This window comes from Rhinichthys klamathensis, unplaced genomic scaffold, assembly GCF_029890125.1.
Source record: "Rhinichthys klamathensis goyatoka isolate OS25496 unplaced genomic scaffold, OSU_Roscu_1.1 h1tg000060l_1, whole genome shotgun sequence".
Lineage (NCBI taxonomy): Eukaryota > Metazoa > Chordata > Actinopteri > Cypriniformes > Leuciscidae > Rhinichthys > Rhinichthys klamathensis.
The window spans coordinates 4,120,718-4,145,817 of record NW_026606605.1 but is presented as its reverse complement, the minus strand read 5'-3'; the positions used below and the strand labels follow the sequence as shown (position 1 = coordinate 4,145,817).

At 41.3% G+C, this 25,100-nt stretch overlaps 1 protein-coding gene across 20 annotated transcripts in view; it reads right to left on the bottom strand.

Annotated features, from left to right (window-relative positions):
- The window catches only part of adgrb2 (adhesion G protein-coupled receptor B2), a 346,370-nt gene that overhangs the window by 166,497 nt on the left and 154,773 nt on the right, over nt 1-25,100 (bottom strand). For 16 of the 20 annotated variants that reach the window (XM_056249721.1, XM_056249717.1, XM_056249719.1 and 13 more), the window contains exons 3-4: nt 8,366-8,446; nt 5,345-5,530 (exon numbers count right to left, since the gene is read on the bottom strand). In XM_056249721.1, the coding sequence (XP_056105696.1) occupies nt 5,345-5,530; nt 8,366-8,446 (267 nt within the window). The remainder of the gene's footprint in view (nt 1-5,344; nt 5,531-8,365; nt 8,447-25,100) is intronic. The other 4 variants (XM_056249711.1, XM_056249730.1, XM_056249723.1 and 1 more) reach the window with 2 other exon arrangements.

Here is a 25,100-nt window from a genome sequence, read left to right as displayed (position 1 = left end):
AACACACTAAAACTATGTAATAAAGGTAGATTTTAACTGATTTTTTTTTTTTTTTACTATTATCTGACAAGTGTGTTTGTCAAGCTGGGTTTGTCACATGTTTTAAATGTTGATTTATGTTGAAAAGTTGATTAATGTATTTGTTGGCCAAAAAAAGGTATTTGTTACTTTTATTCGATTACCCTTTCATTAATAGGTTTTTGTTTCCTAATTGTTTAGCTGTTAAAGGGACTATTTACGCGACACTGTTAAAACCCCCCGAAAAAAAAACACTTGTTATGTGCTTCGGCTGTTAATTTGAAACATGAAACCGTGATTTAAAGTCAAGATTTTGAAAACAAAACCGTTATTGTCTCTGTGTAAACTGCAAAAACACGAATTTGTGAAAAGAGTGACGTCATCATGCGCATGTGTATCACGTGTTCAATCTATAGATATATATAAAACTGTTTTTAGTCGTTTTCGTGGATCCATGTAAACAGGGATCGGTTTGACAACGTTGTCGTCTGCACTCGAGAAAGACGCAGTACATCGTTGTCATGTAAACATATCCTAATTTTAGTTTATTGGCAGCTTCCATTGTGACAACTTACCCCATGTATTGTAAAAACATGTCCCGCTATACAAAAGGTCATGAAATGTTGAATTTCTCTTCCAAAAGTCTGACAACTAGCCCCTGTCTCCCTTATTTCCCTCTTGTGAGACGCATTAAATAGAAATACAATGTCATGATAAAACAAAATGAACATTTTACATGGTAAAACATCCCTGGTCTTTCCCGAGAAAGCAACAGAGAACAAATTTCAAATTGCAATGTTAATTCCGACGGAAACAGCTATCGATGGCTTTTGTCCACAAATTAAACTGAGCTCTAGATTGGGATTAGCTAATGAGCAAACAGAGAGCAATTTCAGACTGCAGCCGGAATTGCTGTTATTTTAAAAAGAACCCATTTTATTTGAAGGCTGTGCTTGATCAATTTTGAATAATAACTCTCCTCCAAACTAAATAAACCTAGCCATAATTGCTTTCGCAAATCAATTAAGTTCGTTTGAACGCGAGCCAAAAGGAGGACCAAGGGACTTCCATTGAGAGTTAAAGCTACGCTATAGCTCAGGCTAATCTCAAAGACAGTCGGTCCCTTTCCGCCAGTGCGCATCCCACTTCCCGCGGAGTGAAAGTAATCTATGAACACATGCGCACACACACACACACACACTCTGCTCCGGTTAACATGGTCTTTCTCTGCCAATTTTTTTATCCCTTTAGTAAATATAGTGCCTGCCTGTTTATGTTGTCAGCATAAATATTGTAAAATGCTCAGAAAAGAACTCAACAGCAAGCATCTTGTGTTCTTATACCCGACCGTCTTGTTTCTCTTTTTTATTGACGGATTGTTTCGCTATAATCAGCTTTTCTGTCTTAAGCATCGGGAATCCATGCAATCCGAACGTTTGCGTGTCTAAACGTAATGTCGGTCACTCATATCTGAGCTTCATCGATCGCCGCTCAGAATCAATCCTCGGCAAGCAGATATTTCCAGGAGAAATCCCTCACTTTGATTCTCTTCGGGCTCGCCTGCTCGGCTGAGATCATCTGCTGATGTCCTTAAATCACGTCCTAAAGCGCTGATCCGCAGACTTGTGCCGAACGTGTCAACCATCTCATCAAAGCCCAGACGCTGAATATCAGAACTCACGCTGAATGCACAAGTGAGAGGTAAATTGAGTTACCCTGTTTTACATAAATATAGAATTAAAACACATAGAAGGACTTACACAGCACCGCTGATGATCTGCAATAAAGGGCACTCTGTCTATGCCTTGTAAGCATGAAGATTTGCATCCACTACTCAGCGTTTAACCCTCTATGGTACGGTGTTGCCTCCAGGCAACATAGTCTATTTTAGCTTTTTTAGAATAAAAACTAATACAATTTTATTTGTCAATGCTCTCTAAGGGGAGGGGAACTCAAATACTAACCAATGAAAGTGCAAAAGAGTGGACATATAACCCACAGGGGTCCATTGTGTTCCCTCTTTCAGCACAAGTGCACATGTCACATGGCTCCATATTTTCTCCACTGACAAGGGCATTTTTCACTAATTTCTGTCCAGATAATCAACTACAAAAAATCTTAGTCACGTTCATTGGTTAGTAAAGAAGTATTTTCAAACACATTACATTATATATCATCACATGTATCATAGGGAATTACATAAAACTGCATGTTGCCTCGAGGCAACATTGTACCGTAATGGAATCACATAAGGCCATACCAGGCATACTAGGTTTGAATACAAGTATAGTTTAATTGTAAGGAAAAGAGTTTGAACTATCTAAATGTATCTGGATTTTTACAATCTGAAAACTCAGCATGGTTCGACAGTCACTATTGGCCACTATAGTGGGTAATCGGGCAAATAGTGGATTCGTGGGACGGGCGTGTGGCTTGGGAGTGGTCAGCCGGGGTCGACGGGACATTTAGCCACTATAGTGGGTAATCGGACAAATAGTGGGTTTGTGGGACGGGGTCGTGGCTTGGGAACGTTCAGTGGGGTCAACGGGACATTTGGCCACTAAAGTGGGTAATTGGACAAATAGTGGGTGAGTGGGAGGGGGCGTGTGGCTTGGGAGTGGTCAGCCGGGGTCGACGGGACATTTAGCCACTATAGTGGGTAATCGGACAAATAGTGGGTTTGTGGGACGGGGTCGTGGCTTTGGACCGTTCAGTGGGGTCAACGGGACATTTGGCCACTATAGTGGGTAATTGGACAAATAGTGGGTGAGTGGGACGGCGGCGTGTGGTGCCACACAGGATGAAGGCGGCGCTGCTTCTGGGATTTTCGGATTTTGGGGTGCTCCCGTCGGCCCCCCTGACCTCACACGGGTCATTAGGTCGGCCTGGGAGGTCTTCCACATGTTTGATCTTGCTGTTGTTCAGGCCTGGCCTTCATATTAGGAAAAGGTTATGGTGATTGTTAATGTTTTACCCTGAAACAACACCGATTGTAATGTTTTGATATGATAACTTGATATGATGGTTTGTAGTACTTGCGTTGCACGATGGTACAATGTTGCCTGAGGGCAACAGGTAGATAATAAATGTTACTTTTTATTAAATATGAAATGTGTAATTCATTAAAAACTTGACAAATGTGTTTGTTCAAGTGTTTAGTTAAATACATTGATGTTTTCAATAAATCTATAATTTGTTTCTTCATGAAAATGTCAAATGTTTCAATTTGTCCATTGTGGTACAATGTTGCCCTGAGGCAACAAACTTTTAAATAATAAATAAATTTAAAAATAATGATAATGTTTATTGATATTGTTATAGTGTCCAATTTTAAGCAGGAAAAACATAACAAATAATTTTTTTCTCACTGAAATTACATTGCGTACCACAACGTTTAATCCGTCAAAAGGCCCCTGGTTATATTATTTAGGCTGACTGGGGTTAATGCTATGACCATATATTTAATAATTTCATCCATCTCTAAAACAATACAACTGTTGAGGGAAAACAGACAGGTTTGTGGACTGGGAAAAGTCGCCATACTTAAGCAATATGATATGAAATGCTAATTATTTACTGTATACTACCGTTCAAGAGTCGGTGGTCACATGATTATTTCATGTTTTTGAAAGTCTCTTATGCTCAACAAGGCTGCATTTATTTGATCAGATATGTATTCAAATGGTAATGGTAAATTGACTGCATTTATATAGCGCTTTCACAGACCCAATGGCCACCAAAGCGCTTTACATACTGCCTCACATTCACCCATTCACTCACTCATTCATACACCGACGGTATATATTAAAAAGCTATATTGTGAGATAGTATTCAAAACTAATATACGTTAAAATGTATTTTATTCTTGTGATGACAAAGCTGAATTTTCAGCATCTTTACTCCAGTCTTCAGTGTCACAACATGTTCCTTCGGAAATGATTCTATTAAGACAAATTATCAATGTTGAAACATTGCTGCTTAATATTTTGGTGGAAGCTGAGATAATAAAATTGTTCTGGATTATTTATTGAATAGAACGTTTAAATGAACATCTTTTATTTGGAATAGAAATATTTTGTTGGATTATAAATGTCTTCACTGTCACTTTTGATCAACTCAAATGCATCCTTGCTGAATATATATATATAAATATATATAAATATATATATATATATATATATATATATATATATATATATATATATATATATATATATATATATATATATATATATATATATATATATATATATATATATATATATATATATATATTTAAATATCCTGACCCCAAACATTTGACTGGTAGCGTACATTCATGGTAATAGTTGGTAATTGACACTAAATGGGGGATGCAATTTTATCCCCTCATAAATTAGCTTACTAAGCACTGTTTTATTTCTTATATCAGCAGGCAGTGCAAAAAAAATGTGTGCAAATTGTACTGTCAACATTAAAGATTACAGCTTATGAACAATTGCAAAGGTCATTTCATTGACACATCCTGAACTCGAGAGAAAAGCCCACTCATAAAGCCAACATAGTTCGGTCTTTTACTCATAAATACAGTGTCTTCTTAAGTTCCTGAATGAATCCATGTTCTTGAACAAATTGACTGAATGAATGATTCAATGACTCACTCAAAAGGACAGTCACCAGTCGTCACCTACTGGCGAATCGATGTAACCTGCAAAAAGAGTCACTGAAACCCCCCACCACTAACACACAGACAAACAGTCTGTCTGGAACGAACACATACAAGCTACGTGATACAAACAGTGAAGAGTCCATGTTGTATAATGCGGCTTTTAGCACCCCGTGAATGCTGAACTGACCAATCAGCATCCAGGACTGTAAATGTCCATTTAATAGTGTTTCCTTTTAACGTGCTGATATTCATTCAGGTGCAGACGTGCAAACAGAAATGCCAGTGAGACCTGCACTGATCTCACCTGCATCACACCAAACTCAAGTGCACTCAAGGACATGGACGGAAAAATACTAAAAGACTTGGTTGATATCAATGCAGTACAACAGTGCCCATTGTACTCAATGCCACAATAGATACTAAACAGAAATGCAGTGTGTGTGGGTGATGCACATGTATTTTAAGCATGCAGTGTAGCATGCAATAGTACGTGTGTGCAGTGCAAAAGGAATAATATTAACCAAAACGTCTAAAAATATCCGTTTCTTCTCATGCGTCGGCCAGTATTTACTAACAAAGCAAACATTCAACTAAAGCTGACTTATGTTTGACCTTGTCGTGCAGTGTGAGGAAGTGTAAGTGTGTAGAGGGACGTCCAGAAGCATGGAGGTACTCTACCTGCTTGATGCTGCGGCTCACCTGGGCAGGTGGCAGTGTTGTTGCAGAGTCGGTTTTCCCTCAGCGGGCCACTGCAGAGGGTCCCGTACGGAGAGGATACACACGAACGAGAGCGAACCTGCCAACCTTGCCCACATGTCAGCGAACACACGCTCCACTGAGACCACTCCTCCGCTGCCGGGTCACCTACAAAACACGAGATGGAGAAAATCTTGATTTTCCTGACACAGACAGAAAGCAAAGACTTTAAGAAAGTTCAAGGTCAACGTTAGTCCAGAAGGTTTATGCTTCATTGCCACCTTCAATAAACTAAAAAAGCATTTCCAAATATTCACAAAAACCTCATAAAAATCCTTTTGAGGTCTTCAGCAGCTTAAGGTCTTCTAAAAGGTGTTGCAAGGTCGGTGGCAGACGTATCTGAATGTGACGGGTGGGAATATGTCAGTCATTTTTTTTTAAAGCTGTGTCCTTGGATAGAGGCGACATCATAAAATGAATGGGCAAATCAAATTAATTGCACGTCTTGTAATCGCATTACATCTTCATTTGCATGTGATGAGTCAGAGCTTAGCCTTATTTGCGGAGCGGATGGGTGGAGAATAGAGGGCAGGGGGCTGATGGGGACAGGAACGCCATCGGGAGTTTGCGCACATACGTTTTCTTTCACAGAGATGGATGCTGAAAAGAGGAAAAGGTGGGATGCCACTTACTTCAGGATTAGAATATTCACATACTTAAAAAAAATATATTTTTATTTAAAAAGAAAAAACATTATTTTATTTTATATAATATAATATGTTATATTACTTTTAAATTTATAACACATTTTACAATATATTATTTATATTTATTTAAAATATGTCAGATTTGTTAGTTTTATACACATATACTAGCACTCAAGCATTTAGGTTCAGCAAGATTTTTTTTATTTTTTAAAAACTCTCTTATGCTCAAAATACCGTAAAAACAGTAATATGAAATATTGTTTTAACTTGAAATAGCTGATTTCTGTTTTAATATGTTTTAAAATTTAATTTATTCCTTTGATGACAAACCTGAATTTTCAGCATCATTACTCCAGTCTTCAGTGTCACATGATCCTTCAGAAATCATTCTAAGAGGCTGATTTGGTTCTCAAGAAACGTTTCTTATTATTATCAATGCTGAAAACAGTTGTGGTGCTTAATATTGTTGTGGAATCTGTGAGACTTTGTTTTTAGGATACTTTGGTGTTATTCAAGAGTAAAGGGAACTTTCTATTCAACAAAGCGCTGTCCATGGTGCTGAAATGCAATTCGGCTAAACAATGACTTGCGAAACAATAATGTGATTATTTCCAATAATAAGAGTAAGGACTTCATCACAGTAACATGTTTACATGACACAAGCAAACCTCTTTACTCCCGTTTACATGCAACTTCATTATTTTGATTACTCAAATTGTGGTTATTTTTTTATTCACATACCCCAATGCACAGCACAAACGATGAATTCACATTCAGTAGGTGTGTTACTGGCCACTGTACTTATGACGAATGCAAAACACATTTCTATGGATGCATTTGATTTTTTTTAGACGCCTGTTTTCGACCATCAATACTGTATTATATTAATGTACACTCACCGGCCACTTTATTAGGTACCCCATGCTAGTAACGGGTTGGACCCCCTTTTGCCTTCAGAACTGCCTCAATTCTTCGTGGCATAGATTCAACAAGGTGCTGGAAGCATTCCTCAGGGAGTTTGGTCCATATTGACATGATGGCATCACACAGTTGCCGCAGATTTGTCGGCTGCACATCCATGATGCGAATCTCCCGTTCCACCACATCCCAAAGATGCTCTATTGGGTTGAGATCTGGTGACTGTGGAGGCCATTTTAGTACAGTGAACTCATTGTCATGTTCAAGAAACCAATTTGAAATGATTAGAGCTTTGTGACATGGTGGAAGTAGCCATCAGAGGATGGGTACATGGTGGCCATAAAGGGATGGACATGGTCAGAAACAATGCTCAGGTAGGCCGTGGCATTTAAACGATGCCCAATTGGCACTAAGGGGCCTAAAGTGTGCCAGGAAAACATCCCCCACACCATTACACCACCACCACCAGCCTGCACAGTGGTAACAAGGCATGATGGTTCCATGTTCTCATTCTGTTTACGCCAAATTCTGACTCTAACATCTGAATGTCTCAACAGAAATCGAGACTCATCAGACCAGGCAACATTTTTCCAGTCTTCAACTGTTCAATTTTGGTGAGCTCTTGCAAATTGTAGCCTCTTTTTCCTATTTGTAGTGGAGATGAGTGGTACCCGGTGGAGTCTTCTGCTGTTGTAGCCCATCCGCCTCAAGGTTGTGCGTGTTGTGGCTTCACAAATGCTTTGCTGCATACCTCGGTTGTAACGAGTGGTTATTTCAGTCACTGTTGCCCTTCTATCAGCTCGAACCAGTCTGGCCATTCTCCTCTGACCTCTGGCATCAACAAGGCATTTCCGCCCACAGAACTGCCGCTCACTGGATGTTTTTTCTTTTTCGGACCATTCTCTGTAAACCCTAGAGATGGTTGTGCGTGAAAATCCCAGTAGATTAGCAGTTTCTGAAATACTCAGACCAGCCCTTCTGGCACCAACAATCATGCCACGTTCAAAGTCACTCAAATCAACTTTCTTCCCCATACTGATGCTCGGTTTGAACTGCAGGAGATTGTCTTGACCATGTCTACATGCCTAAATGCACTGAGTTGCCGCCATGTGATTGGCTGCTTAGAAATTAAGTGTTAACGAGCAGTTGGACAGGTGTACCTAATAAAGTGGCCGGTGAGTGTATATTGAAGTGTTAATGAATATTGAAGTGTTTACATGCATGTCTATTGTGTTTAAAATTAGCACACGCCACGTTTTACTATGATTATGGTTACTACGATTATGACCGCCGTAACTGCATTTGATCAAACTATTGTGTTTACATGAGGTAAAGTTGTATTATGAGGGAGCATGTATTGACAGTAGATGGGATTCACCTGTCTGGGCCTGGAACACACCTGGCTGGTCAGCTGATCGCGGCCTTTGAGTCTTCACCTTCTGCTCATCATCGTCAGGTTCTGGACACACACACAAATACATTCATAAATAAAAATAATTTCAATCATGACAACCCTCCGAACAGTTTTAGCATGTCATGTGGTTCATGTATATATGAACCACATGCTGTCACAACTGTGCATACATCGGCTATTTTATAAGCTTCAAATGTGGCTCATCCAATCAGATTTTCGAGTGGAAAGCATCCATAAAATCCAGTGAGAAAATGCTTCTACACCACGCACTCTTTATTAGTATGGAACTGATGCATACGGTTGTACAATCACAAATGCTAAAGCTCACATACTATTAGCGCTGTTTTACATTTGCACAATAATGTTAGACATCTCTGCAGGAGCTTCCTCTTGCCCTTGAATGAAATGTAAATCTCTCCATTGTGTGAGGAACATTTTAAGTGTGCTGCTACAAACCTCCTCTTGTAGCAGCTCCTGAGAAAACCTACATAAGCCAACAGAGACCTGCCACCAAAATACTTTCTATATCTGGCCTGGTCCTCGGGCACATGAAAATCCCTCATAATGTGAACACACACTCATGAGAGCATATATTTCTACTCCTCGCTCAGATGAGGCTATACCTGCCCCCCAAAAAAGTGAAGTTTAGTGGAAAGTGGATAATTCCCTGTCTACTTTGCTGAATGTAAGTCTTTAAATGAGCACATTCAGTATATAGTACCAAGAGTCCCTGTACAAACCAAATGAATCCCAGGGATTTTTTTTTTTTTTTTTTGACACCTGAATCTAAAATAGGAGTGTTTCTAATTAAGTTAAGTTGCACTCACAATTTATATATTCATGAGAGTTATTTTTTTTTAATTTTTTTTAAATTTTAAAGAACAAACCTCACCTTTGTACTAATCATCAATGGCTGATTAACCATTATTAAATATAAATGAGGGAGGGCATATCAAAGTAATTAGCATAATACATATCCAAATCATCAAGGGCTTCCACACAACCTCTTCTGAACAATCACGGCCTAAAAATAGTTTTACAGCTATGCATGGAGACATTTTTTTATGTTTGCTCTTTTAACACGTTTAACATGTTCAGCGCGGCACTCTCTTCTCTGGAGCTGATTGGTCGGCTAGACCTCTGAGTGCGTGAAAAGATGAACGGCGTGGGTTGCTAATAAATTCCAACGGCATAGGCAGGAAAGGAGGAATTTCCATAAGATGTCGCAGGAAGAACCAAAGGAAGAAAACACTACAAAACAAGTGGATTCTCTTAGGCTCTTTCTAAATTACCACGAGCGTTTAAGGATGCTTAGAAGAATTCGCAATCAGGAAACACATCCTCAACATGAATTCAAGAAGAAGAAAAAAATCTTCCCTTTGGGAGGCATGATACTTCAGCGAGCTCCAACACCCAATGCTAAATTCATCTTAGTCAAGAGGCAGAGAAAGAAGCTCCCCATGTTTCCATTATTTCCCTGCGAAAAGTAGTCAACAGGCCAGTGCGGATTGGATTTTAAACGGAGATACTATAGTGTTAAGATACAAATGCATTTGAATAATGTATAGGACACGAAACAGTTGACCAGCATTTAAAACGGAATGCTTCAAAGATAGATTAAATATACAAAGAAAAGTTTCAACTGTATGTGCATTTAATATAAGGATGTGTAATGCTACATATTTTCAAAAGACAGAATGCAAGTCTCGACACAAACTTCAACTTGACGCAGCTTCTTAAAGCTACACTGTGTGATTTTTACCCCCATCTAGCGGTGAAAAGGTATATGACCATCCAGTGAATATTAGTTTCTGTTCCTCTCAATTCCGATTTCGTTTTAACTCCTACGGTGGTCAATGTAGTCCAAGATTAACATGGCTTCCAGTTCGACCTCATCCATGAGTGTTCCTTCAAGTGATGAGGTTATTTGAGAAAACTATTATAATTTGCAGTAATTTAATTTGTCAGGTAACATATAGGTTATGACATCTATGTAAAATGAATAATAGTTTTATGTTTTCGTTTTTTTTTTTTACCATTTCATTTAGGGCTGTGTTGAAAAAATCGATTCACCAATTCTGGATCGATTTTCATATTAATTTCTAAAGATCGATCCGTAACTCAGAGGATTGATTTAATAATAGGCTTACATTTTCCCCGTGAACTTTAACTTGCCGCGACTGGAGATCCCTGTATGCGCATTGAAAGGTTTTCACTCAGCGCGCACACTGTTACAACAACGGGCTTTGAGTGAGTCATTCGTTCATTCAACGAACACGTTCAAAAAAGCTGATTCATTAAAAGAGATGTAATGAAACAAGGTGTTAATTATTTTTAACTTTGAGTTCCACTTTTCAAGGCTCAGCTGAGCAGCAATGCGTCGCATGGGTAACGCTGAAGCTGATGCTTCACTTATTAGAGACCAATATGGCATTGATTCAATGCGTGACTCGCTGATTTTATTTCCCCGCGGTTTCCTCGCGCTGTGGAATGCTGACCAGCGCTGCTGCTGACGCGCATTTATGGTAAATACCCGTGACGTGAACGTTAAAAGGATGATACGACAAATATTTCGCTTTCTTTTGACACGGCAACCTTTTTCCACGAATACATATGACTTCAAAGACAGACGCAGGCAGGCCAGCTGACAGTCTTGCCTGGGCCCGGGACAAGATAATCTTAGATGGGGCCCCCCCACGATTTTTTTTATTTTTATAAAACACCATATACTTTTACCCAAAATGAATAATAAAAACACGTTTAAATGGGTACATTTTCTATAAATGTCTTCATTTTCTTTTCTGACATTCTGACATTAAAACACACTAGACATGCATAATCTGTGCATTTTGGGCACTTTTTGTGTGAAATCATATTTATTTTTTGTCCATCAAAAGTGTGCTTTCACTTTTAAGCATGAGCAGCGCAGCAAAAATAGACTCGGATTTGACCCATTACCTGTTCACCGATGATGACGATGCATTTCAGCCGGCTTTTTATTTCTCATCTCCATAAATAGTAGTAAAGCTAATCCAAGGGCTAGAAATCAATGAATTCTTTGCTAATACTTCCTCGTCATCATGGAGAGTGCAGTTCGCACCGCTTTCTCCTTTCCACAAGCGCGTGCTCTCCCGTGGCGTCTGTCGTTGCTATGCAACAATGAACTTAGGCGCGGCTGTAAAAACGAGCGCGCCGCGTCGCTATTATGAGCTAATATCCAACATATTTCCATATGTGGCTCTTTCCTCCTTTCTTATCAACAAGTGGATTTACAGCCACCACAGCAGCAGCACCGCCGGTCGCCATGTCTCAGCGCTTTTATGAAGAGGACGCAACTGCACGCGCTTTGGGCATGCACGCGCATCCCGGGTTTGAGAAAACCTGGTACCGTGGCGTGACGTTTAAAAAGAAATTTGTACCGACTTGGTACCGAAGTGCCGGGTCTTTGACAACACTCATAAACGTTGGCTTTTCTGTTTCTTACCTTGCTCTACGTTGACTTTACTAACGTTAGTTCCAGCTTCACCGTCACCACCTTTTTAAAAATATTTGTTTAGGACATCTCGAAGGCCTCTATTTTCTTCTTCTCTTTTCTTTTCTTTTCTTTTCTTTTCTGAGCACCGGGCTTGTGCTGACCGGACATTTTGAGCGTAACGTTAGCCTACTGAACTTCAAATCAAATGACAACATCATATTTCGATCAGTGGCCAAACCATTTTTGTTTGGGGGGAGGGGGGGGTTCTTGACCACTATTTCAAGGACAATTAGGAAGAAAACGAATAAAAAGCTTTTATGTAACTCAAATATTAGATATTTTTTCAACAAATATGCCTATTTTATTTATTTTTTTAACAATTATTCCATAATTTAATGAGGGCCCAGTTCTGGGCCCCCCTCCCTACCCTGGGCCCGGGACAACAGACCCGTTTGTCCCCCCCTGTCGGCGGGCCTGGACGCAGGTAATCGCACGCGCTCTGCCGATCTCTCTCATTCACTGTCTGTGCGAAGCCTCTGTAGGCTACACATCACCACGATAAACAGTATTGTTTGTTATCATTATGAACTTGTTTAACATTCAATACACATGCATGAAGTTCAAAACAAGAAGGGTATAGCCTTATAAAAAAACGTGAATATCGCGGTTGCTGCGGTTACTTGCAATCCTCTGCGGCTACTACAAGATTGCGGTAATCGCGACAGCCCTAATATTGCTGCTGATATACCTCTGCGTCCTCTGTCGTCTACACCAGTGCAAGGTTGTGAAAGCAGTTGTATCAACACTCTGGAAGGGGGATTGTTCTTTACAACCATCAATACTCCATTAATTTGCAGTTAAATGTCTATAATAGCCTAATAGTATCAATATGTTGCATAACTACAGTCCTGTAATTCAGGTAACAGCTGGAAAAAACAAAAACACTTATCTAAATCTCGAAAATCGGATCAGATCGGATCGGATCGAATCGAATAATGATAATCGATTCTTGAGAATCGGAATCGAATCGATTCTTGAAAATTGAATCGAAACCCAGCTCCATTGCTAACATCAGTTATCCGGTTCCCAGACGAATGCAAGCTAATCTTAGTAAAGTAACTTTTATCAGTGCTATCGTTATTCTGTATGTTGTACGACATCACTAGCGTAAGGCAAAGTTTATATTGTAGGCTATATTATACTTTCAAAAAGGCTTTCAGGTTTTTATATATCAGTCTCAAGCAATCCCCCTCTTGACATTCGACACGGTGCCATCGAGTGTTAAAACGCGAAAGGCGAAGCTGGAATTAACGGGTATGTCCCTCTTTGGCTAATGTACTTTCAAGATGGAGGGGCAACATGGCGACCGACATTAGAACCCCTTACCCGTATGTATCTTCAATGGCATGTTATACACTCACGAGAATACTTTATTACTTGAACGAAGTAAATACATTAATGAGCACATATATTTTTGAAAGAACTAAGTGTTTTTAGCTAAGAATAAACTAAAAAAGTTACACAGTGTAGCTTTAAATATATATATATATATATATATATATATATATACAACAGAAAGAAAACAAAGAGAGAAGAAACTGTGGGAAAGAAAAACACACAGTACAGTATAATAAAGGGAGACAAGCATTTGTTAGCAAAGAGGGCTGCATCACATACGTTGGAGCGCATGGGATGGATGGATACTCGAGAGACTTCCCCCCCGTTGGCTCTGTCAAACAGACCTGATTACCAGCGCTTCCCGCAGGGCCAGTGTTAATACGCTTATGATAGCTCAGACGCGCACGCAGACGATCACACTAATTTACTCTGTCACGGAAAAGACAATAGTGGTGTCAGGAAAGGCGGGGGATTGTTTCTGCTTGCTTTTTGTATCTCACTCCTACGCCTCCCTTCGTTCTGCCTCTCCTCTGCGTCTGTTTTTGTACCTTGGGTCTTCGCCACTGTCTCCATTCGGCTGGGGGGAAGACAGCGGTTCAGTAAGACAGAGATAAAATGAACACGTTCTTTTACATATCACACACAAATTCTGGGTTGAAGGATACCCTTTGACCTCTTATGTCTTTGATTAATGCACATTTCTTAACAGTCGATGTTGATCAGTTTAATGCATCCTTGGATTCATTCTTAAAAATAAAAATCTTACTGACCTCAAACTTTTGAACGGCTGTGTAAAACTAAAAGCCAATAAATGGGAAATCATAAAGAACAAAATAAATATATTAAACATAAATGAACTAAAAATAATTTAAGGTGGATTTAGGCATCACACTCACACCATTATAATATGCTACTACATGATTTTTGGTTGAATTAACCCTTAAAGGGATAGTTCACTTTGAAATTAATTTTTGATATGTTTTAGCTTACCTCAAGGGCATCCAAGATGTAGGTGTCTTTGTTTCCGCAGTAGTTTCAGTCTTAGTTTGTCTGTCAGTCATATAATGCAGGTCTATGGTCACCACCTCAAAGAGCATGCACAGAGAAGTCCAAATTAAACATGATTTAATGACTCGTAAATGTAAGCACACATTGATGGCCTAAGACACGAAACGAGCGGTTTGTGTGAGAAAACGAACAGTATTTTAATCGTTTTTACCTCTTGTAACCACAGCCACGTCCAAGTGATCTGAGGGCGCGGGCGCTTCGGTCTGTGCGTTACAAGAGGTAAAAACGATATAAATACTGTTCGTTTTCTCACACAAACCGCTCGTTTCGTGTCTCAGGTCATCAATGTGTACTTACATTTACGAGTCATTAAATCATGTTTAATTTGGACTTCTCTGTGCATGCTCTTTGAGGTGGTGACCATAGACCTGCATTATATGACTGACAGACAAGAACGGTTTGACCTAAAAATATCAAAATTGAAACTACTGCGGAAACAAAGACACCTACATCTTGGATGCCCTTGAGGTAAGCTAAAACATATCAAAAATTAATTTCAAAGTGAACTATCCCTTTAAATTTCACCTAAAATTCCTTTTCTTTTTGAAAAATGCCTTTTCTAAATGTTTGCATTACATATACAGATGCTTAATCTGTATATGTAATGCCAGTTTCAGACTACACAATATTATCCCGATTTTTGCACGATCCATTTGACTTGGGATGTAAGAATCGATCGTTTAATCTCGTAGTGAGTCATAGTGTACGACAACGGACGCCGCGTCTGCAACGCTTCACAGACTCCCGACAGAAAGACTAGCATGTTTCTTTTCTTTTGGTTCTCCTCGACAGGTTCCATCACACGTGACGTTGATTGATCACACATATGCTCTTCCGTACACAGCTTTCAAACATGGAGAAACAAAAGAGAGACAATCTATTGGTGCCGCTTGGTGGAATTATGCAATGGAGGAAAGGTTTGTGGAGCTACGGAACAATACTCCGGCCTATACGATGTTTCCTCTAGGGACTACGACGACAGAGTGATAAATATATCAATTCTAGCGAATGATAGTGGAGGTGGTGGAGTTAGCATTAAGCTAACGCGCCGCTTCATTAGCCATTGTTTGTTTACGCTCAAGTCAGCCGCTCGTTCTGGCTTCTTGATGACATCATGCACGTCGTTAAAAACGGCGGCAAGCAATACGTAATCGGGAAGCAACGTGTAGTCTGACATGTTTCTTGTCCCCGACACAACAAGGATTTAGATGTCAAAATCACATAATCTGACAGAGCGACTATATCGTAACAGACAAAAATAACAGAATTCGCCTCAGCTTCTTCTCCGACTCCGTCTGTATTCTATTCCCAAGCTGAAACTCAGTCATATGGTGAAGCAGGATTCTCTAGAGATCTCGCTGGAGCAGCGGCGTGTGTAACCAGCCCACGAGTCCAGCACGCTAAACAGATGTTGAATATCCTGGGACGTCGTCTGTACATTTCCCCTTGAGAGACAATTGTACTTATTTCCACCATCCGGTCTGTGTGTGTAAGTGTGTGTGCACATGTATTTGACGCTAGCCCTTTAAGCACTAAATGAGAGGTTGAATTATGTTTCCGCCACTCTCACAGCTTGTTCTTAGAAGCCGGAAATGAATTTAAGCGTTTAGCTCAAATTGAAGCCATTTAATTAAACGGCCTTGTGGTGTGTCTGTATTACTCACTTGGGTTCAAGTAAAGCTTAGTGTGCTGAACATCCGCACGCATCCATCCGAAACAATCAATACTGAGCTTGGGTGTTTAAAGACGCTAACTGCATCCATCAGTAAAGCCAAACCTGGTTTACAATAGGCGTGGGTCACAACTGACTAGTCGAGAGAGGTCAGCAAGTTTTTACTATTATATTAAAATTATTGCCAACACCGATGAGTCAACACTTATTTTAACAATGCAGCCGATAACATCCATGGATGATAGTGAATTTCTACTATTTTGTCTAAATAAAAAAAACACAAAAAAAAAAAACACTAAAATTCATTGTTTTAAATGCTATAAGTGAGTTTAGGCATCACAACAGTATAATGTACAGTACGAAAATGGATATTCATTTTGAGTTTTGAGGCCTGATTAATTTGATCAAAACTTTGCTGAAAAAAAGCTTCTATGCGTCTGATAATTTATCCTTTTTTTTTAGCAAGTAAAATGGCTTTTAGTAGATTTGTAAAAATGTCTACCTTCAGGACGTGTTTGTAAGTGATGTTTATTTGTATATCTCTCAATCATATTGCATGGCATATGTTCTGCCCACCACAATAAAAAAAAATCACAGACATTTCATCATAAAACTATTAAAATACTATCTACTAAGACATATTATTGGCATATGACAACTTATATTTTAATTGGAATTACAATTATATTACAAGCTGTCAGAACATATCATACTTATTGGCCATATACATTTAATATTTTTAATAATATTTGATCAGTTTGATCATCTAAATTGAAGTTGTTTTTTTTTCACATTCTTCTATATCATACTACATGACTCTGATGTACCAAATATGATACTCAAAAGAAAAACATACGCAAACATATTGTCTAGGTTACTATTATTACATTCAAATATGTCATGCTTGACACAGTTAAGAGGCGTCTGAAGTTAAAATAATTAGTTTTATGAAGTTTATTGTACAAGACCACATGGTACCATACAGCTGTTTTTGAACAAACAAGAAATCCTAAGAAACGTGTCTGTTCTGTCAAGTGAACCTGATTTTGAAAACGCGTGCTATACTCCGCATCCTTATTTTACTGCACAAAAGAATCTGTTTGTGTATTTTGGTAATGCTTTGAAAAAAGTACATCTGGAAGTAAACTAAAACACTTAGCTTTGAAACAAAACCACAGAGAGGCACCATACCAGCCAGCTCGACATAAAACAGATGTAGCAGAAGAAAAATCGGCAGCAGCATCAGCAAGCGAATCTATCAGCACGGCATGCCAGCGATGCATCTCCGGCAGAAGCCTGACACCCCACAGCAACATCAACAACTTTAAAACCCCAACAATTCACTTCACATCCTTCCTCTCCAGCTCTCCACGGAGTTCTGCGAGTGGTAAATACGACCTGTCCATCAGCCTCCGGTAGGGGTGTACAGTTATTATAACAAGCATCTATCTATTCTCAACTGTCATGAAGGTACCAATAAAGAGACAATAATACAAAAGCCTTAGATCAGCAGACTGTGCTGGGCCTCCCCCATAAAACAATTATGATCGGAACTCAGAGTGGTGCAATGGGATTTAGAGCTAGACAGGCTGTAGAAACGGGCATAGAGAATCAATTGAAAGGGAAAATAGAAAAAAGTACAACTTTAGATTATTGACCTTTCTCAGGTTCTCTAAGGCGTTAAAAAGTATCTGAAATGAATAATTCAACCGGCCAGATGTTTTTCACTGAAATCCGTGACATTCGCCCTATACCTCACCTCATGCATGAGAGTCCAGGAGCGATGTTAGATCAGTGATCAAGATCTTTTCAATGAATCAGTTAATCCAGTTCACATGTACTAAATGATTCTTTCACAAATCTAACTGATTAGGTTCTTTGAGTTCAAACCCAAAGACTCAAATGATTCAGTCATAGTACTTAATAACTTCTTGGAAGGGAAGATTATCATGAATAACAACAAGAATTTTGGACAGTTTCTCACGCAAAGACATTGGACAACGGATACGAGTCATTTGATCCCCTTTCATGATGCTTTAATGGTGCTTTTGGTCCTTTTTGAAGCTTGAAAACTTCTATGCTCATTCATGATAATTGCATGACAGAGCAATCAGAACAGTCTTTAAAGAACTAAACATTCTTTACTGTATACTTTTGCTGTTTAAGCATGAAAAAGGTCTGCAAAGTTACAAAGCACAAAGTCACTCCAAAGTGAGTTATTCTCTATATCAGTGGTACTGTTTCTGAACTCCCTGAAACGCCTCCATCATAGTCTTGAGTTCCCTTTCAAGGGAACTTCGAGCTGCGTTTGAGACGCGGTGGGGAACGCTCTGCGTGATTGCGTCATGAAGCACGTGTAAAATCAGTCCAATGGAAGCCCGATACGTCATGGGTGACGTCATAGACCAGGAAACTATAAATCACCCTTGAAAACAGACCGCGACAGCTTCTGTAGTCTTCAGCAAGCGCTCTCTGTGATTCTGTCCTTGTCTATTTATTGTTGTTTGTCAAGCCCAATATATATATCACTATCTATCATTATGGCGAGCAAAGCAATATTATAGACGTTGTGTTGTTCCCTGCCCTCGTTACATCACGGGTGGGGACACACATCAGCTTTTTGTTGCTGTTTGGGAGTGGAGCATGCAACAGTCATTTCTCGAGGGATCTGACTGTGCATTGCGAGAAGCTGTCCGTGAGGACGCTCCGCTCTCGCCGGGCGTTCTTCGAGGAGGACGGTTCGGTTCGCGTTCCCCGAGCGGGTCTCTCTGTTGCCGAGGCTCGGAGACGGCTCGTATTTCGGGGTTCGAAAACGGATCTGACAGCGGGGGTTGGGACGGGCTCCGCCCTTTCTCAGCTTTCACATGCCAGATCTAGTGTGCTGCGATTTCCAGTTCCGAGGAATTGGTATCGTTAGTGTTTTGTTTAAAAAGAAAGAAAACAAATACAAATCTTTATAAAAAGGCAGATGTTTGAGTTTTCAATGAATACATTTTCCAGCTCATAACTCTGTTGAATAAAGAGGAGCTTTTTTAAAGAAAAAAAGGAGGTTTTATCTAGTGCTGTTGCCAGTTAAATATTTACTGGCCAGCTGAACATTATGAGATTGAAAATAAAGAAGAGTTTGTTAGATGAACTGTATCTTAAAACAGGGAAACTCTGTATCTCAGCCTCCTCGTCGGGGACTGTGGTTTTTCCCTATCTCCACACTGAGGTGTCGAGATTGTGGAATAAACCGGTTTGTATTTTATGTGTTTAATCCCCAGATGTCTGACTATAGTAATGTTTGGGTATTAAGTATCATAGTATGACATTGCCTCGGGTTAAAGAGACGCTTGCGAGCTTTCTCTCTCCCGAGTCGGCGTTATCGTTATTAACCCCGACGTTACCCACCAGCCATCTTAATAATGAATACATTTTTATTAGGCAGCGCTGGTGGGTAGAGTATATAAGGACATGGATGAATGTGAGGGGCGACTCTCTGAGGAGGGTCGCAGCGCTGCCAGTTCGGTTGTTTCCTGCTGGTGGCCGCAGAGTGAAATATATGTATATATATATAAGTTTTTCTGATATAAAGATAAAGGAAAATAAAGATATAATTATGTCTGTTCTTCTGGACGCTCCGCTTTCAAGAAAACTAAGAAATAAACCATTCAGCGGTGTTCCAGAGGTTTCTTCCTCACCAATCTAATGTTCCTGAGAACTATTATGCTCCTCTCAGCACAAAGTGCAAAACAGAGCGTCGCCATTCGGGCTCCTCCGCAATTGAGGGGTACCTGGGTGGCGGTCGCAGTCTAGCCAGTTAGAGACATGCAAGATCTGAGGACTGTTTTATCTCTAAAATAGCTTTGACAAAGGAGAAGCCCTGACGCCGAGGCGATCTGGCTTCTAAGGGTGGTCCCCTCTGGGGTAGGGACGGTTTTGAGAAATCGTTTCTCCTCAGCACCCTTTGGGGTGCGACTCTCTGAGGAGGGTCGCAGTACTGCCAGTTCGGTTTCCCTGCCGGTTCGCCGTTTCAGGGCACCAAGGTGTCAGTGTCCCCAAACGAGCCTTCAAATAAGAAAAAAGAAGAGCAGTCAGTTCGGTTTCCCTGCCGGTTCGCCGTTTCAGGGCGCCGAAGTGCCTGCTTTTTTCAACGATCCTCCGAGGAGGGTCGTAGGAACTAAGCTAGTTAGAGGTAGGCAAGATCTGAGGACTGTCATCATCTCTAATAAAGCTTAGACAAGAAGTCCTGTCGCAAGAAAACGAGGCTATCAGGCTTCTGAGGGCTCCTCCGGGGCAGGGACGGTTTTGAGAAATCGTTTCTCCTCGGCGACCTCTGGGGTGCGACTCTCTGAGGAGGGTCGCAGCGCTGCCAGTTCGGTTGTTCCCTGCCGGTTCGCCGTTCAGGGCACCGAGGTGTCAGCGTCCCCATACGATCCTCCGAGGAGGATCGTAGAGCGGTCAGTTCGGTTGTTCCCTGCCGGTTCGCCGCTTCAGGGCACCGTAGTGACTGTTCAACCAAGGGACGGTTTTGAGAAATCGTTTTTCCTCTGGGGTGCAACTCTTTGAGGAGGGTTGCAGCGCTGCCAGTTCGGTTGTTCCCTGCCGGTTCGCCGTTCAGGGCACCGAGGTGTCAGCATCCCCATACGATCCTCTGAGGAGGGTCGTAGAATGGTCAGTTCGGTTGTTCCCTGCCGGTTCGCCGCTTCAGGGCGCCGTAGTGACTGTTCAAACAAATCCAGAGGCCAGTCTTGAGAGACTGGTTCCCCTAGTAAATTTCTGGCAGCGTGGAAACTACTGCCACATATTTCTCAGTGGGTCCTGCACACTATAGAAAAGGGTTTCAGAATTCAGTTCGGTTCTCGTTCGCCCAGATTTCTAGGGGTCCTCCTCTCATTGGTGGACCCCGAGCAGGCTTTGGTTATGGAGCAGGAAGTACTGTCACTTCTGCAAAAGGAGCTGTAGAAGGGGTTCCTCCTCCCAGCAGACAGCCATTACTTCATTGTTTCCGAAAGAGGATGAGGGAGGTTCCCGAGGTTTGCTTTCGGGGGCGAAGCGTACCATTATCGGGTTCTTCCATTCGGCCTAGGTTTATTACCCCACACCTTTACAGTATGCGTGGATGCAGCTCTGGCTCTTCTGAGACTCCAGGGCATTCGCGTATTATACTACATCAATGATTGGTTGTTCCTAGCTCAATCTGAGTTTATGGCAGTTCGGCATCGAGATGTCGTTCTGTCTCATTAAGGATGTTGGAGTTGCCTCTCAACGCCAAGAAGAGTGTGCTCTGAGGACCACTTTTCTAGGTGTAGCAATTCTTACAGCCGTAATGGGGTATATCTAGGCCAGTCACTCACTGTGAAACAGTTTCAGACGGGTGGGTCTCATGGCAGTTGCGTCCAACGTATTACTTTTGGCCTTCTGTTCATGAGACCCCTGCAGTGGTGGCTCAGGACCAAGGGGTTTTTCTCCGAGGGGAAATACGTTTTCGCATGATCAAGGTCACGCGGCTTTGCCTTCGTGCTTCGGTCATGTGGAAGAACCTTGGTTCCTCGCCCAGGCCCAGTGTTGGGGGCTTCTTGTCGACGCATATTGCTATCGACGGATGCTTCCCTCACAAGTGGGGGCGATCATGAGTGGTTGCTCGGCGAATGGCGGACAACACACTGATGGTTTCGTATATCAGAGCAGATATCCTGTTGAGGCAGGGGCTGAGGCCCAGGGGATTGGAGACTTCACCCCGAGGTGGTGGAGCTTCTTAGGGAGAACTTTGGTCTAACTAAAGTCAAGTCGACCTTTCACATCGTTTGTACAACGCATTGCTCTATATGGTTCCCCCTCACGCAGCCAGCTCTTCTCGGACTGGATGCGATGGTGCAGGTGTGGCCGAGGCTGCACCTGTACGCATTTCCCCCGATATCTATGCTCCCGGAGGTTCTGGAGAGGGTTCGCCGGGAAGGGGCTCATCTGCTACTAGTAGCCCCATACTGGCCGACTCGAGTTTGGTTCTCGGACTTTGTCTCTTCTGGACGGCTCTCCCATGGAGATTCCGTTCAGGAGGGACCTGCTGTCCCAAGCAGGGGGCACGATATTTCACCCTCGACCGGAGTTGTGGAAACTGTGGGCCTGGCCTCTGAGGGGGCCAGGCTCATAGAATCCAGTCTCTCGACTGAGGTCGTTGAGACATTCTCCATTCCAGAGCTCCTTCCACGAGAAGACTGTATGCACTGAAATGGAAATTATTCTCCACCTGGTGTGGTGAGCGTCAGTTAGATCCTGTTAACTGCCCTGTTGGTTCAGTTCTCGATTTTCTGCAAGACCGTTTCTCTGCTGGATTATCTCCTTCCACCTTAAAAGTTTATGTGGCGGCTATTTCGGCCTATCATACCCCTCTGGGGGGTACTTCTTTTGGGAGAGATCCTCTGATTACTCGTTTTCTCCGTGGTACATTGAGGTTGAGACCTGCACTGCACTCTAGAGCACCGGCTTGGGATTTAGCCATTGTACTTGAGGGTCTGGCTCTGGCTCCCTTCGAGCCTATTGAAGAGGTTTCAGAAAAATTCCTCACTTTGAAAGCTTTATTTCTCCTTGCTATTTCATCTATCAAGATAATTGGAGATTTGCATGCCCTGTCGGTTGCTCCGTCATGTCTGGAATTTGCACCTGGTATGGTGAAAGCATTTCTATACCCTAGACCGGGTTATATTCCTAAGGTCCCAGTTAATGTTAGGGGCCCAATAGTGTTGCAGGCCTTTTATCCTCCACCTTTTAATACCCCAGATCAGGAACAACTGAACCTGTTATGTCCAGTTTGGGCATTGGATGCCTACGTTCACAGAGCTGCCCTGTGGCGTAAGTCAGAGCAGTTATTTGTATGTTTTGGGTCACTCAGAAGAGGGTGCCCTGCATCTAAACAGGTTATGAGCAAATGGATAGTTGAGGCTATATCATTGGCTTATGAAGCGGCCGGTCAGCCTTCACCTATGGCTGTACGGGCCCATTCTACAAGGAGTATGGCGGCCTCTACGGCCTTAATTTCGGGTGTTTCCCTTCTTGACATTTGTAATGCGGCAGGTTGGTCCTCTCCACATACATTTGTCAGGTTTTATGACCTTGACCTCTCCACTCCTGGGGCGAGGTTGCTTGCTTCTTAGTGTGCGCAAGGACTTCACACAGAACGGGCATTTGTCACTATGGCGTAGTGGGTATGGGGTTCCCACCGCGTCTCAAACGCAGCTCGAAGTTCCCTTGAAAGGGAACGTCTCAGGTTACGTATGTAACCCTGGTTCCCTGAGAGGGAACGAGACGCTGCGTTTGCCTGCCATACTTCCTGCATGCCCTGATCGACTTGCTTCAGACTTTTCAGAAGCTGTCGCGGTCTGTTTTCAAGGGTGATTTATAGTTTCCTGGTCTATGACGTCACCCATGACGTATCGGGCTTCCATTGGACTGATTTTACACGTGCTTCATGACGCAATCACGCAGAGCGTTCCCCACCGCGTCTCAAACGCAGCGTCTCGTTCCCTCTCAGGGAACCAGGGTTACATACGTAACCTGAGACGTTTTCTTCCTGGAATGTACACGTAACAATATTCCTCATTTAAATCATTCCCGCCCAAGGCATATGCAAAATAAAGGAGGCAAGGCCTGGTTGAGTTGCGTTAGTAGTGTGTTGAAACTTACTAGGGGTGTGACATTTCCAAAACACTCGAAGCGGTTGACAAATCACAACACATTGGTCCAGCCAACCAATCAGAGCACATTGCGGTTTGAAGAAGGAGGGGCTTCATAGAGACAGGAACTAAACAGAGTGTTACTGACAGACTGGGAAGCGAGGTGCTGCAACATTGTAAAAGATGTGAAAAATAAGGTGCTTTTTTAACATTCAAGCATGAATCCCTATTCTAGAAGACCCCAAAAACAAAATCAAGACTTTGTAAAAGGTATTTTAAGTCAGTAAAATAAAAAAAATAAAAACTTTTTGACATGAAGAAATCTGTTCCTAAGCGCTTACATGTATGCTTTTGATATGTGTGTTCTTGTGGATTCATTTTAATGAGGGTTTGTTCAACAATTTTTTGGCTCTACTTAGTCCCTGAATCCGTGATTTGTATGTTGTGCCTAAGTGTGTGTGTGTGTGTGTGTGTGTGTGTGTGTGTGTGTGTGTTTTCACAAATCCTTGCTGTGGCGATTCCATCTGACTCAGTGAGCCACACAAATGAAGTGATTTATGCGCCTTCCTGCCCACATCTCTCTCTTCTGACTACCAATGTTTTATGCACAAACGTCCCCAAACCCTGAGTGTGTGCATGAGTGCATGTGCGCACACGGCTATTTATGACTATACACTTCAACACGTGTGACCCACTCGGCACAGTTATAGTTGTGTGTTTATTTATGCATGTATCTCCTTGTCAACATAAATTTCTGCGGTCAGGGCCGAGTCTACAATGTAAATTTGTTATTGCAAATAAATGTCTAAGCGTGTGTGTGTGTGTGTGTGTGTGTGTGTGTGTGTGTGCATATATGCGTCAAGGAGGAGTATAATTGTCAAGCTGTGTAATTCAGACACTTGCAGGAAGCAAAATAATACCGGCTAATAACGACTAATACCGGAACAAAGACTCAAACTGAGGGCTTATATACACAGCAAACAGAGGGTGAAAGGCCGATAACCGATAAATGCACAATATTAAAATCGATACAATTTTCTAAATGGAAATTACAAACAAAGAACATATAGACTTAAACTTTAAATAAAACTTAAAAAGCTACAAGCACAATTAAATGAAATGTTTTAAATGCTACAAGTGAATTTACACACTATACAGGCCTGTTCACACCAAGGACGATAATTATAAAGTTTTAAAAATCATTCTAATTTTATGAGAATAGGGAAGTACACACCACAGGTATAATGATAACCACATAGATACATTATATCATTGGAATCACATTCAGAATGATTTTTTCCAGCTGATGAACAATTAAAAAAATACAGTCATTAGCATTAGAATCCACCCAACTTTAAAGAGTTTGATCTTGCTAATAAAGTTAATATAGATATACAGTATGTATAGTTATCTTGTTGAGAACGTAACTTA